Source organism: Crocodylus porosus, unplaced genomic scaffold (genome assembly GCF_001723895.1).
Source record: "Crocodylus porosus isolate Cpor-Errol unplaced genomic scaffold, CroPor_comp1, whole genome shotgun sequence".
Classification (NCBI taxonomy): Eukaryota; Metazoa; Chordata; order Crocodylia; family Crocodylidae; genus Crocodylus; species Crocodylus porosus.
The window spans coordinates 33,352,360-33,367,377 of NW_017728931.1; the positions used below are offsets into that span (position 1 = coordinate 33,352,360).

The following is a 15,018-nucleotide window of genomic DNA, read 5'->3' on the forward strand; positions in this document are numbered from 1 at the left end:
CATGGTATCCATGTGAATTACTCTTGTGCCTTATTTTCCAGTGTTAGTCTTACACCCCAGCTCTGAAATTGCTTCCAAAAACTGTTTTATCAGATTTATTGTCTGTTCACTGGTTTGCTCTGTAGGTCCTAATATAAATGGATTGGAGGAGCCCAGCCTTGCTAAACGACTACGTGGCACACCTGAGCGGATTGAGCTGGAGAATTATCGATTGTCACTCCAGCAGGAAGAAGAACTGGAAGAGGTTCCTGAAGAGACTCTGGCAGAGCATAACCTGAGCAGTGTGCTAGACAAGAGAACGGAAGAGGATGTACCCAGCAGGTTAGCATGTATAATGCTTATGTTTTTATATCCCTCCACAATCCCCCTCCTCCGTCCCCTCCCTCCCTGCACATGCCAGATTTGTCAGCTTGCTCTCACAGATTGATAATATATATGCAAAAACAAGGCTACCCTTTCTTGCAGGCTTGAGAGATGCATCAGGACTTGAATATTTGAGTTGTTTAATATTGTTCTTAAAAAGTTATCTATTACATTGCAGTTTCTCATTTTCAGTCTTAGAAGGAAAATATTTTTTGGAACATTTTAATTAAAAAATCTGTGTTGTTTCAGCGAGTAGAACAAATGATCAGAGGGGAATATGTTTTCAAACACTGAGAGATATTCTGCCTCTTGCACTCTAACTCAAAATCCTCTTTGGTTTAAAGCTTCAAATGTGACATGCTTAATGCTGCCATGCTGTTGCCATGTCTGAGAGGACTCGGTTTGAAGTAATAGCAATGGCTGTTGTAAAACAGTAAACCCCACTTGCAAATTGGTTCATCATTTGAAAGAAATGAAAGTGAGTGCAGGAGTCAGAAAGGTCACAGGCATGGACAGTAGAAATCTCAATAATTTTTGCAGCAGTAATTTAATACAATAATAACCTCAATTATACGAGATGAAAGTGACCTCATTTGGAGTATTTGATAAATTAAAATTAAGCACATTTATAAATCTTTGTGGAATCAGGGTATCCTGGGTGAATAACTTATAGGACTATCGTAATTGCATTTTGAGCTCTTAGCGGCTGAATAGCCTTCCTGGATTTAAATTGGTCCAGTGCTGTCTGACCTTAAAAGATGGACAGTTGAGACCACATTAGCACATAGATGTCTGATAATAGCTGGTGTCTGTTCAACTTCCTTTTTTTGTAATGGTAATGGTGTTTCTTAATTGTTATATTACATTCTTAACAATATTTAATTTTTAGGTGTTTTGTTTTTTATTTTTATCTAATAGCTTATTTGGATCTTCTTTGCAGTATTATGTGGGAGACTTGAGTTTTCTTCATGTTAGCTGTCCTTTCCTTTCTTCCCTGCCCCTCCCTCCCCCAATCCTAATTTAGTGCAGATTAGGCAAACATTTTTCTGGAATGTTTTAGACAAGAAAGATAGTACCCTAAGTAGGTGTTTAGAGTGGATAGTAGGTTTCTAGCTAGTGTTGTTTTAACTAATTATAAAAATATTGACTTTGCTATCGATCTTAATACTGTAAATTTCATAGTTCTTTTCATCCATAGATCACAAGACACTAAATCAGCTTTCACTAGCTTTGAAGTCATTTTGTTTTTGGCCATGAATGCAGCAAATTACATAAATCAAGAATAGCTGCGTCTGGTAACTACTTGAGTAGGAGATCTCTAACAGGGGAAAAAGGAGTCAGTGGATCATGTATAAATTTGGATCCTCAGGCAACAGTTTCTATTTCATACCTTAGATTTGTATAATACTGTAGTTTCTTAGAATTTAAGGCTAGATTACCAGTAGAGTAGTATATTGTCAGGTCTTCTGCAAATCACAGGTCATTCAATTTTTCCATCTTCCTTCTAATTGGCTCTGGACCTTGGATTAGACTAAAGCATTTCAGCCTAGGAATGGTCACAGGCAGAGAACAGAAGAAAGAAGTGCTCCCAGTGCCGGAGGCCCCTGCAGTGGCATGCCATTGATTTTGCTCCGATACTACTAGTAAGCAATTCACACTGCATGACACAGGAAGACAGAAAACCATCGAGACCTTAGCCAATCTGACCTGAAGAATATTTGTTTCCAACTCCAGATCTGTCTATCAGTTTGAACATGTGAATAACAAATGTGAGCTGAACAACTGAGAGAGGGTTTGGTGCCACATCCTGTCTTTAGAGGAAGATGGGAAAAGAACAGAGTGCATCAAACCAACTCTGTATTAAGGAGAAAAATATCCTTCAGACACCTACAGGCAACTGGCTAAAGCCCTGAAACATGAGATTTCATTACATTTGTTGTCTTAAAAGCCTCAGTGTTATGAGTTGGGTTTTTTTTTTTAAGGACAGTGCAGAGCTGCTTATTCTTCCTGTGCCCCATGAAAGAAGGGAATTCACAGATAGCTCATAGTTTCAAGGCCTCTGAGGTCTGGAATCGCAACCATCTCCACAGCACATGAGCAAACCACATAATTTCTGTTCTAGTACTTAATTAGTCTCATTCTTAGGAAGTTGTATTGTATGTCAAAAGCTGAATTTGTCTACCTTTGACTTGTAGTTACTACAACTTCTTATAACTTTGCCAGCCCGAATGAAAAGTTCTCTGATCATAAGGCATGCTTTTCAGCCTTTAGATTATTTTTGTGGTGCTCCTTTGAACTTTTTTTGATACTTTCCCATCCTTCTTAAAGTGCAAATACAACAACAGTATTCTAGTAGCAATCTTATCAGCTCTGCCTACATAGGCAAGATCACTTTGCTACACATCTATTTAGTATTCCCCTTTTTACTTGTCTAAGGATTACATTAACTGTTATGTTTGCACTGCTTCCTCCTGTCCCTCCATTCTTCTTCCCAGTGATGCCAGTTAAACAATATTTGTTTAAAGGAGTTCCCAAAGCTTTGGCCCTGAAGGGACATTTCAAAGTGGCAGTCTTGGTTGGCAGGCCACATCAAAGTGTGTTGCAGGCCACACTCTGGGAACCCCTGATTTAAGTACTGTCAGGCCACATCAGAGGGGCTCACAGGCCACACTTTGGGACCCTCTGGTTTAAAGTATTAAGTTTTGTAAAGAGTTTGGCAGTACTGATGTTACAGTGTAAGTTAAGGTATAGTTTCCTTTTTCTCTCTCCTTCTATTGAACAATATTCATTGGTATTTTTTTTAATTTTAACCTGTAAATAAAATGAGTTTAATAAAAAGTTTAAAAAAAAAATTCTTTTTAAAATGTGTAGAATCCAACCCTTACACAAAATTTGCACTTTAGAGAAATAAAAATAGCTTATTGGCCAAACAAAACAAAAAACCCCAATTGCAGTGTTCTCATCAGAATGTTATCATCAATGCTATAGACAAAAATCTAAATTTAATGTCTGGGCCCTGCACTCCACTGTGAATGTCTATCATGACTCTTAGGGATCCTGGTTTTCTCTGTTTAAAACCCCCCAATTCTCTGATTTAAAACCTCTAAAATACAAATTTTTCCACAGTTAAGATAAAAGGCCACTATATATATAGGTATCAGTTGAATACAATGTTTTATTGATATATTTACAATTTTAAAGCAGTTGGGAAGCCTACCAGTGCTTAAATCATTATAATAAAATAAATTCTAAATACGTATATATTGTGGCATTTGATTTTTACTCATGGAAAATCGGAGCTTCCCCTACCTCCTTCATTCACCAGAAGGAGCGTCTTGTGTCCTGTCCTTGTCTTCCACCCACTGCTTTGTGCTGCTGAGCAGCCCTGATATGCCAGTCCCTTGCCCCCACCCATGCCATTTCCTCTCACTCTCAAGCCACAGCCCTCCCAGCCCTACTGGTGCCCCTCACTCCCAAGCCACTGCCCTCTACCCTCAGGCGTAGCCCCCAGTATGTGGGGAACAGAGTGGGTGTGCAGGGCAGGTGATGTGTTCAGGGGGCATGTGCCCCCTTTTCCAGATTTCTACACCACAGGGTGCAGAAATCAGCTGGGCTGAACCAACTTTGGGCAGAAGTCACCTCTGCAGCCCAGTGTGTGGGATCCAGTGCAGGAGGAAGTGCTGTGTTGCCAAGATGAGGTGCCCCCTACCTGCCCAGCAGCAGCAGGGGGGCACGACTCCGTGCTGCCCCCACTGCTGCTGCACCTGACCGTGGCAGCATGGTGCTTCCTCCTGTGCTGGGTCCCACAATTGGTCTCGCCAACGGGAGGCAGCTGCTGTGCTGAGCTGGTCCAGCCCAGCTGCAGCCCTGTGCCCCACTATGAGAGCAGAAAACTGGTGGGGCTGTGGCTTCCCCACGTGGACATAGACACAGCTTTAAATGTTTTTTCTGCATACCTCTAGGTAGCAGATGGCTCATGACCCATGACCGCTGCAATGCTGGGGCACATGGGGTGTCCCACAGAGGCACAGGAGGCTCCCCAGCATACTCGGCAGCAAACTGGGAAGTGGACCAAAAGCACTTCCAGGTCTGCCGGGGAGCATGCCAGGAGGCCACTGAGCACATGGAGTTTCCCCACCCACACTCCTGTGGGATGCTTCATGCGCCCCAGCACTGCAACAATCATGAGCCATGCTTGTTACCTCAGGGTATGTAGAAAAAACTTTTAAAGTTGTGTCTGTGTCCAAATCGCTGATTCTCCAAATCGCCATTGAATTTTCAGATTTGGCCAAATTGAATCAGGGACAGTGATCTGAATCAACAAATCAAATCACTCTCCCTGATTTAGGCCAAATCCAAATCAAATAGGGCCCACTTCACACACCCCTGCTTGTCGACTGTATTGGGGGCAGCTTGACCTGTTGCTCTGTACAGGCGACTTAATACATGATGATAGTCTCCAGTGACTTTAGTTGGGGGGTTTTGTTATAACTACATTCACATAGGTATATTTCTAACAAGGTATTTAATTGTGTATCTGGAGTCTGTAAAGCAACTCAGCTCCCTTCACTGCTAACTGGATAACAGAAAAAATGTCTTATCTAGTGCACTTTCTCATGTGGCACATAGCTACTAACTTGAAAGGAAGAACCTGTGTACTAAGACATTTCCATCTCCTTTCACTCAGCCACCCTCTCATTTTTCCGTATTCAAAGGTCAACACCGAAGTGTGGTACAGATAAGTGCCAGAGAAAGTAAAGTGAGCTATGGGGAAAAGAATTTGTGCTGTGGATATTACATGAGATAAGCAGGTTAGTTGTAGAACAGCAGCTGGATCCATGGAGTAGTCATGGCAACATCTTGGACAGCAGTAAACTTTATTGACAGCACACTAAAAACCCAACAGGCAGCATCTGTCAGACTTACTACTATAGTGAAAAGTAGGAAAGCTTGCTATTAACTGGGGGTGGGATGGGGGACTGGGTATGGGATGGAATGGCCAGACACATTTTTTATCTCAATGACAGCATCTGTGTAAAGTTTCTGGGATAAGCTAAGCGTTCTCAGGAGATAAGCTGAGTCTCCGACCCATGGCATTGTTTGTGATCTGATTCGTAATTTACCCTTTAAAAGAAAGCAGAGCTTGTTAAAAATAAATGTTTAATTTGAGTTTCATATTCTTATTGAAAAACAAGACATGTTGTAGCCTTGCTGAACAGTTAAAAGAACTTAACTGGCCCATGCACAAAAATTAACAGAGTACGAAAAGTAGGATATAACCATAACAACAGCAGTCGTAGTAGTAGTAGTAATATAATACATTTATTGTCTTTTCTGTTGAAATGTATTCTTCACAGGCAAGTGGGTAAATAACATTTTGCAAGAATGTGTTGGTACAAAATTCTTAGTTTTTTTTTACATATAAATAGGAAATTATAGTTCTAAATTTAACTTGAACTCTGTCTCTGAATTTCATTTATCTATAACTGTAAGAAATATATATTATGATCTAGTACTTGCTAAGGATTATCAGTTTCCCACATATTGTGTGATTGTGTTAATGAAGGCCTGCTTGTCAAAAACTGATGTTTCTGGAGAAGTTATATTTTCCAGATTTATGTATTATTTAAGTTTTTTTACGTTTCAGCTCATCAGTTTTCATTTCTTATCTGTGTACAAAGGTTTCTGCCAAAGGCATCCATTTGTTGAACGTGGCTATTGCTGTGAGACAGAAGCAGCAAAAGGAGAACACCCATTATTCCTCATAAAACACCCTCAAGATTAAACCAAGTCCAAATAAATCATGATGGCTTCAGATGAGTTTGAATCAGTTCTGACTTAGACATGAAGCATTTGCACACTGCCTTAGAAAGTACAGTTTCTTTTCTGACTAGTGTCTTGTTATAACAAAACCAAAAAAGGACACCTTTTTTCTCAGTGGATCTTCACCGTGAAGATATTCTGAATTATATTCTTGTTTCAATAAAACAAATAACTTTTTTCCTGTTATCCCCATAAAACCAGATACATAAGTAAGAATAAACTAGATTCTTTGCCATCATGTGAAATTTCAAGAGGAGTGTGTACTAGTTCCAAACCAATTACACTTGAGCAAACTCATCAAAAGCTTTGTAGACTTGTATAAGTGTCATTGAGGACATGGGTTTGTGCACGTGTAATGGAAGGTTTTCCTTAGTAACTGTTCATAGACACAATGTTGCTTGTGGGTGTGAGCTTTACCCAGAGATCCTCTTGACTTGGCAGTTTCCATAGTGTGCCCTCCAGCACTGCCCTTCACACACTTCTCATGCTGAGGACATTAAAGGATGGGTACACATTTCCTGCTCTTCAGTTCTTCTCAGTTTCCTGGAGAGTCTGAGCTTTTCTTTGTCATTCTGCTTCCTAACCTACTTTTTGTTCAAAGCCCATGCACAGCTTCTTTCTCTTTAACCTTACTATTTTCTTTTATTCTTTGTCTTCTATTTTTTTTCTTCTATTTGTTACCCCTCTACTTCCCTAAGCCTTCTTGGAGCAAAGTGAGAAGCTTTCACACTTTGGACTTGGATTGTTTGTCATCCTTGTCACCTCTCCCACTGATGGGTTTTAATTTTAGATGTGCCATATGGTGCCATCATTTTAAAAACCTCCTTTTATTTTATTTTCTCCTTCATTTTCTCTTTTTGGTGACCACTTCTTATTTTTATTCATCATTATCACTCAGGCACAATAATCTCCAGTTTTCTTTTATGATGTTTGTATCACCAAGGTCTCACTGTACCTCCACCTCAAACAGTTGTTTCTTCTACTCATAGTGGGTGGATGAATCCCACCCTCTACTAGCAGAAAGGTATAAAATTCAAAGTCTTTCAAATCTAGGATGAGAAGCAGGAGAAAGATGAAGCTTCAAATGTTCCTCTTAGGCCATTAGGTCAGCTTCAGGTCTGCAAATGAAGCCTTCAGCCTGACACTGAATACCATCTGGCACTGTATCTCCACAGTGGCTTCCTTTTTCAGCACTAGTGAGGCACTTGGTCCACCCTTGGTACTCCAGAAATAGGTAATGAATCATAACTGCAGACACATGAACAATTGCCTCATTTCAAAAGTAGGCAGACATCACTTCCTCCCTGAGGAGGTTGCTGAGTCACAGAACAGAATGTGAGATTTCCTGCCCTCCATAGTTTCCTAGAGAAATTCAGAGACCTGGGCTTCATAGCACTGAGATCACAGTGGACCTGTCCAGCAGGACCACCATTGTCACTGAGGACCAAGCCTTTGACACTGGGCATGCCTTCAGCTTCCCCATTATGTTTAATTAAGAGAAGACAACCAAGCTCTCTGTCTCTCTAAATCTGACTGAAATGTATTGATGCTACCAGTTTCTTCACTGTTACTGTCACCTCCCTTGATTTTCCTCGAGGGGACTGTAGAGACTGTTTAGCCATGTTCTGCTTCCTGGTCATCAGCCCTAATGGACTAGTGATTCTCCAAAGTGTGGGGTTTTTTGGGGGGGTTTTTTGGTCCCCCCCCCCCCCTTCCTGGGTCACCCCTCAAGGAAGCCAGGTACCTACCAAACAGGCACCAAGCCCTGGTGCTTCAGCCTCTGTTCCAAGTACGTTAGCATTGACTGCAGAGGTAGCTTCTTCCACATCCATCTCGTACTCTAGTTCCCACATGGGGCACATGTAAGAATCTCCACCTCTTTCCCTTTTTTTCCCTTTGATTCTACAGGCCAGAGAAAAGATCTAGACATTGTGTTATTTGTCTACAGGGTAGTGACCAGCCAGCAGCTCATTAGCACTAGAGATGTTTTCCTTCCTTTCCAGCATACCCTTATTGGTTATAGAACGGTTTTCCAGCTCAAGAACCGAAGCTGTAAGTTCCTTATCCACTCTCCTGGCCCTCCATCTTATCCTTTTCAATTGGCTCAGGACAGCAGGCCCAGAACTGGCCCATCTGTCCTCAGGAGCTGAGGTGCCACACACGGATTTTTGTGGGTTTTCTTTTCTACAGCTCTCCTGTCTTCAGCATGCTACACTGTCTGGGGAAGGGAGGGATGATGGTAATTTTCCTGACTTGGTAAGGCAAGTGGCAAGGGTTGATACCTTATTTCAGGATTTGATTGAGCCACTCGCAAGATTCCTACCAGCTGTCACGAATTTTGATGTGTTAGAGAGATGCACATAACCAGCTGTTTTTCCTCTTCCATCTTGAAACGTACTGGCTCACTTCTGTTCAGGCTGAACTTAGATAACACTGGAGTGCTAGGTCCTGCATGCTAGAGCTTATGGTTTTGCCACACAATTCTACATGCTATCTACTACAAATTGCCTTCTTCATGCCTTCTAAGAGATACTCTTTGTAAGAATTTACTCCAGGAGGATTTCCACTCCTTGTGGAAGTTGACAGTGTTTAAGAAAGTTCCCAGAGACCTCAAGGCAAAGTGTTTTTACAGAGATTGCTTTCTGGTTCCATTAAAAAATGAAAAAGGGAGATTGGTAACCCTATTTGGTGCTTAAGAAAGCTAAACTAGTTCATCTGCAAGCTCAAATTCAAGCTGGCCACCGTAAGTCTGTCTTCATGTGAAGGGGACTAGCTGGCATCTCTCAATTTACAAAATGACTATTTTTACATTTTCATAAGGCTGTTACCCATGATTTGTAATGGGACAGGACCACTCTTCATACAGGGTCCTCCTCTACAGGCTTTCCACTTAGGGTGTCTAACAGAGGTGCTTTCAATAAGTGTAGTGCATCTATGGAAACGGGATTGCACGTCTCCCATATTTGGATGATTGGCTGATATAAAGTCCCCCTCCATAAAGTGCATTGGAATATCTTCACGCATGAGTGAAACTTCTTTATGCGGCCTAAGAGTCAACCAACAGAAATTGTTGTTAAGCCTAGTGCAGAGAGATGAGTTTGTAGGGTCAACCCTAGACTTGACATGGATCACTATTTTCCCAGCCGGCTGCCTTCATATTTCTTAAGGTCTCGCTAAGGTATGTGTGCAAATGAAGGATGCAGTATCACAGTGGGATCTGAAATTAGTAATCATTCCTGATGCGTTGTATGAGATCTTATGACTCACTCTTTAACAAAACAAGTTTGAAAAGTCTAGGTCAATCCATGTTTGGTAGTAAGCTGTATGTGTTAAGGGCATATTCCAACAGTGCTAAGAGTGACAATTAACAAACTGTTTCTGAATCTGATGCCTAAGACATGATTAATAACCCAAGTTTGCAAAATTCAAAATACATGGGAGTTTGGTGGAAGAAACAAAATGATGAAAAAATATGTCATTAATTTTTTTAATTGCACAAAGAACTGAAAATTCTTTGCAGGGATGTCAGTGACCAGTTTAAAAGATAACTGTTATTTCTTTGGAAAACATAACCCAAGAGAGATTCAGCAAATGGAAACTTGCTACATAATTAGAAACTCACTTCTTCAGTGTACATTGTTAGAATATTGCTTTATTTTTTCTTCAGTTTAAGTCAGTGGAAATGCATTTTCAGAACTGTTTTTAGTAGGCAAAAGTCGATCCTCTGGATCATGGTGTACACATAAGAGGTATAGTTAGATGCCTGCTGAATCCGTTTGTGGCTAATGAGCCAAATTTGAGAACAACACAGCTTGTTACAAGTTTCACATGTTGTCTGAGTTGGAGTCCAAGTTTACAGCATGCTGCTTTCTTCTTTCCTGCTTTGCTTCCATCTTCTGGATCAAAACCACTTCATGTACACCTGCACCCTGTGCCAGATGTTCCTTCCAGATCGATCAGGATTCTGCACACTCCTTTCAGCTTTCTTTGTTGATGTTGAATGACTTATATTCTTCTTGCACGAGTCAGGGTACCCCATAGAGGGCGACTCTACTTTCTAGAGCCATCTCGGATGTCACTATAAGAATATTTTTGAGTATATGGTCTCCCATTGTCTTGGCACGGCTGATCCATCACAGCCTCCTCTAACTGATAGTGGTTCCTAAGTGTGTTTAGTCCTGCATACTCCAGTACCTCTGTGTTTGGTATTCTGTCTTCCCATTTTATTTTCAGGATCTCACACAGACATATCATGCAGAAGGTACTCAGTTTCTTGATATGTCTAGCATATGTAGTCCATGTTTCTGAACCATAAAGCAGGGATGACAGCAAGCAAGTCTCACAGATTCACATCCTCATCTTAGCTGATATTTTGCTGTTATTTCATGCATGTTTCTGTAATAGCCCCAAGTTCTTAGCTGCTTTTATAGTTGTTAGTTCAGTCTGAAGGTGAAGGTTCCTGGTGATCGTAGAATCCAAGTAACAAAAATTGTCTATGTCAGGTATTGGTTTTTCTACCTTTTGGTACATGATCACAGTCTTCTTGGGTGCCTGTACACACCACAGGTGTCAATCCTCATTAAATTAAATAGCTTTATAAAATTTAAACTTATTTATTTTGGAGCATTGCATCTATGTTTACATGCAGTAGGTTTTCAGATTAATTCAACCAGGTCCTTGGCCAGCGCTGCAGAAGAGCAAGATGGTCTAGTGCTGCCCACCCATGCCACTAAGCTGTGGAAGCAGGGAGCTGGCAAGACCACACAAGAAAAAAAAAAGAAGTGGAAGCAGTTCGAAGGGGTGGTCTACAAAAAAGTCTCAGCACCATCTGGTGAACAAAGAGGTTCATTACATGTCTTTGAGCACCTTTGTGTTTGCACGCAGTGAATCCATGGACATGACACTTTAATTTCCAGTGTGCTAAACTAAGCTACATCTGAGGGGTTTTAGTTTAATGCACAAGAAAGACTTTTAAAGCATCAGGAAATCCTGCTTGTGCAAACAGACATGCAGTTGCAGTGCATGAAAGGGCAAAAATCATGGCGTGTACATGAGCCTCTTGAGACTAACTGGGGGGGATGGTAAGTCTAGGGCAGCCCCTATTATGCCATACTCTTGCCTAGGCATACATGCTGAAAATCTTGGTGTTATCTGTGCTGGCCAAAGTGATAAAGGAACCTGCAGGCTGGAACATTCAGACTGACCCCCTGGGTTCGATTCAGACTCTGATTTATGGAAAACAATACTACTAAACTATTAATTGGTTAGACTTGGAATTGACTTTGCTGCATTATCAGAAATTCAGCTCTCAGATACAGAGTCTATCCAAGAGAATGATTACACCATATTTTGACATGGGAAGCCAACAGGAGAAAGGAGAGAGCTGGGGAGTAGGTTTTGCTATTAGAAACTACCTACTATCTCTCTGTGAAAACCCCATTGCTGTATCTTTTTGACTTATGATGCTCAGAATACATGCACAGAATGCCTTCATCACATTTAGTGCCTATGGGCACCTATATACAATGCTGCTCTGATACACTGTAATTAAGCAGTCTTGATTCATCGAGTTTGCTGGAGTGTGGTAATTACAATGCTCCAGCTGACTCCAGCATCTCATGTATCAGTGTCCCCGCACTTAAAAATGACAGTGGGGCACTTCAACTAAAGCTTGTTTAACAAGATGTAGCTAAAGCACCCCTTTCACCATTTTTAAGCATGGGACACTGATACACAAGACACTCCTGGTGCTTTTTAATTAAAGCAATTCTCAGAGCCACTCTAATTAAAGAGACCCTCCCCCAGTCCTGGAGCATGTGTATAAACACCCTGTGCACCTACCTTTCAAGCTAACAACAAAGACGAGAATGTTTTCTAACAACAATTTGAATATTTGGAGAAAACGCACAGAAACAATACTATTATAATACTTGGCAAATTCAATGCAAGAGTTGGTTGTAGTTTTAAGAACTGGCCTGGTATTCTGGGCAAACACGGAGTTGGTAACATGATTGAAAATGGCCAGTGAGTGTTAGAACTTTGTGCAAGGCAAAATCTGTGTTACCAACACCTATTTCACTGGGAAAATCACAAAATAGTCATAGAACTATCCAAGATCAGGGTACTGGCATTAATTAGATCTAAAACTGACCAGGCGTAACCATCTGAAACATCCTGCATACGAGGTCTTATCACAGTGTCAACTGTGACACCGACCACAACATAGAGCGCTTGTACACGTGACCCCATTGCCAAGTACACAATGAAAATGGCACTTTGTCTGTCTTAATGACATCACGCTGCGGGTGTGCTGGAGTTTTGGGGGTTTTAAATTAGTTTACATTGTTGCAAACTAAACTACATCCTGATGTAGCTGTCAGCTTTCTCCCTGGCTGCATGAGAGGTGTGCAGGCTCTGCAGAAAAAATTATCAGGTACCTGCTGAAGGCAGAAGCAGTGAGAGGCTTGATCTTTTTCGGTTGAGCCTGCCCGCCTCATCTGCAGCCTGGGGGCAAGCTGCTAGGGGGCCAAGAGGCCCCTGAGCTGCACTGGTCCTTCCCTCTGAGGTGGCAGCACCCCCTGGGGCCACCTTAGCAGGCTGGATGCTGCCCCAGTGCAAGGTTGGGAAAGAGTTGGATCATGCCAGGTGCTGCCTCTGAGCTGGGGTTCTTAAGAAGAACCAAGGGATATACTGCAACAGACCCCTTGTAATGTTTAATTAGGAATATAAGGAACAGAACTGTAAGGGACATTTTCGTCCCCTCCTAACACAGGCAAGCATATAATATAATCCTTATTCTAAATATTTCAAGATCTGTTTTTTAAAACTTGGTTTCTTGCCCTTGTTGGAATTAAATAGGATGACTGCCAAAATATTGATATATTTATTTTGTTTCCTTCTGATTTAGACATCAATTTGAGAGTAGTGGGATCTACATAGCTACCTCCCAGTGTGTGCATCTACACATGCACCCCTCTGCACCGTTGGTACTGTGCAATCCCGGTGGCACATGGTTTCTTTTTGAACCTGCTGTGCAGTAGCAGCAGCATCATGGTTAGTGCTGATGCTGTGTCGGTGTAGCAATGAGCTACATTGCCGTAGCTCATTGCTATGGCAACATAGCATCTCGTGTAGACATGCCCAGTGTTTCCTACAATATTTTGTCTCTTGCCTTCCATATACAGCATGCATGCTTCCTATACAGGATATAGTACATTCTGTAATTTCAGAGGGTTAATCTTGCACTGCTTTCTAGCTCTCTTGGACTCCTCTGTTTATATCATTTGTATATGTTTTGATGTCCTGATAGTTCTGTGACTATAAGTGTGCTTTTCCTCAATGTTTAGCAATTTGTCATGCAGTGGGGAAAATTCCTGGTAAAATTGTTTCCAGGTCTTTCGGAAAGCTTCTCATTGGAGATGTCTTCATGTTCATTAATGTGCCTTTGCTACTGCACGTTAAGCTTAGTCCTTCTAATATGAGGTACTAGATAAAGGCATAGTAGCTGTGCTTTTATTTCTTTCTTTCATATAACAAAAATGGTGTATGTATCTTTATTTTTATGCACTTTGGCGTTTTTGTCAATTTGAGAGCGCTTGGCCATCAGAGACGTTAACAGGGATCACTACATGGAAGTGACTCTCGTCAATCCCTGTAGCTGTGCCTAATGTACAATAGCAAATTCACACTTTTTTGTGATGCTTATGTACAGTAGACTAATTCTACTGCACGTTAGCATGGTGTTTGCTGTGCCATGCTAATGCTCAGTAGAACAGTCCAGTGTGCATTAAGGCATCGCCCACTGAGGGACAAAACTGTAAAATCCCACCGGGGTAACCCTCCCTGATAAAGGCATGAACTCCCATATGCTGATTCTTCCAACTAGTCTTCTATATTAATGTCTTCAAAAAAGATGTGACATGATTCAAGTCACACCTCTGTTGTACTGAACCCACCTGTACGTGGGTACTATGGCAATGGGTGCAGTAGCTGGTACAAGTAACCCTCCCTCTGGCTCCTCTCCATTAAAAGGAACTTGTCAGAGGACCTGTTTTAGCAGTTGTATCCACCTGCAACCCACACCACAAGCTGTTAGACTTGACCAAATGCTGCAGTCATGTTATCTCTAAAGCATAACAATGGAAGATTGAAAGCAGAAGGGGGTTTCAGTGCCCATCTTTGATCTGTATTAACTGAAATGTTTTCCAGCTGTATATAAATTTAGAGACACCATTAACTGACTTCTCTGGATCACTTTTTTGCAGTAGTTCAGAATCTGAAATGGAGGAAGAAGAGGAGGAGGAAGAGGAGGAACCTGTTCAGCCACAGCTACCCACTTCAGACCTAGGAGGTGTACCTTGGAAAGAGGCTGTGCGAATCCATGCCCTACTAAAGGGAAAGAGTGAGGAAGAGCTTGAAGCTGAGGAAAACCATGCAGCTGAAGACGGGGAGGAAGATGAGGAGGAGGAAGAGGAGGAGGAGGAAGAAGAAGAGTCTAGTGAAGGTTAGAAAAATATTGATTTGTCCTCCCTTTCTCCTACAGGGTCAAGAAATACTTGTGTTCACAGAATGACAAGCATTATCACTGGACAGGAAACCCCTTGCTGGGATAGGTTCCATCCATCTTTGTTCTCCTCTAGAACACTTACAGGCTGATGGGAGAGAAGTAATACATCTAGGTGGGACTGAGTGGTGTTCCTGTCTGACTATGTTAGTAGAAAAAGCCATTCACTGAGTTTCTCAATTGGAGGTGTCAGACCAAATGCCATCTCATCTTTCGTATCCATTTTTTCCGACTTTTCTGTTAATGTTACTTCGCGTGGTTATGGGGTT

At 41.5% G+C, this 15,018-nt stretch overlaps 1 protein-coding gene across 5 annotated transcripts in view; it reads left to right on the top strand.

Moving 5' to 3' along the window:
• The window catches only part of MICAL3 (microtubule associated monooxygenase, calponin and LIM domain containing 3), a 147,533-nt gene that overhangs the window by 76,433 nt on the left and 56,082 nt on the right, over positions 1–15,018 (top strand). For all 5 annotated transcript variants that reach the window (XM_019544535.1, XM_019544527.1, XM_019544529.1 and 2 more), the window contains 2 exons: positions 126–321; positions 14,451–14,689. In XM_019544535.1, coding sequence (XP_019400080.1) covers positions 126–321; positions 14,451–14,689 — 435 coding nt within the window. The remainder of the gene's footprint in view (positions 1–125; positions 322–14,450; positions 14,690–15,018) is intronic.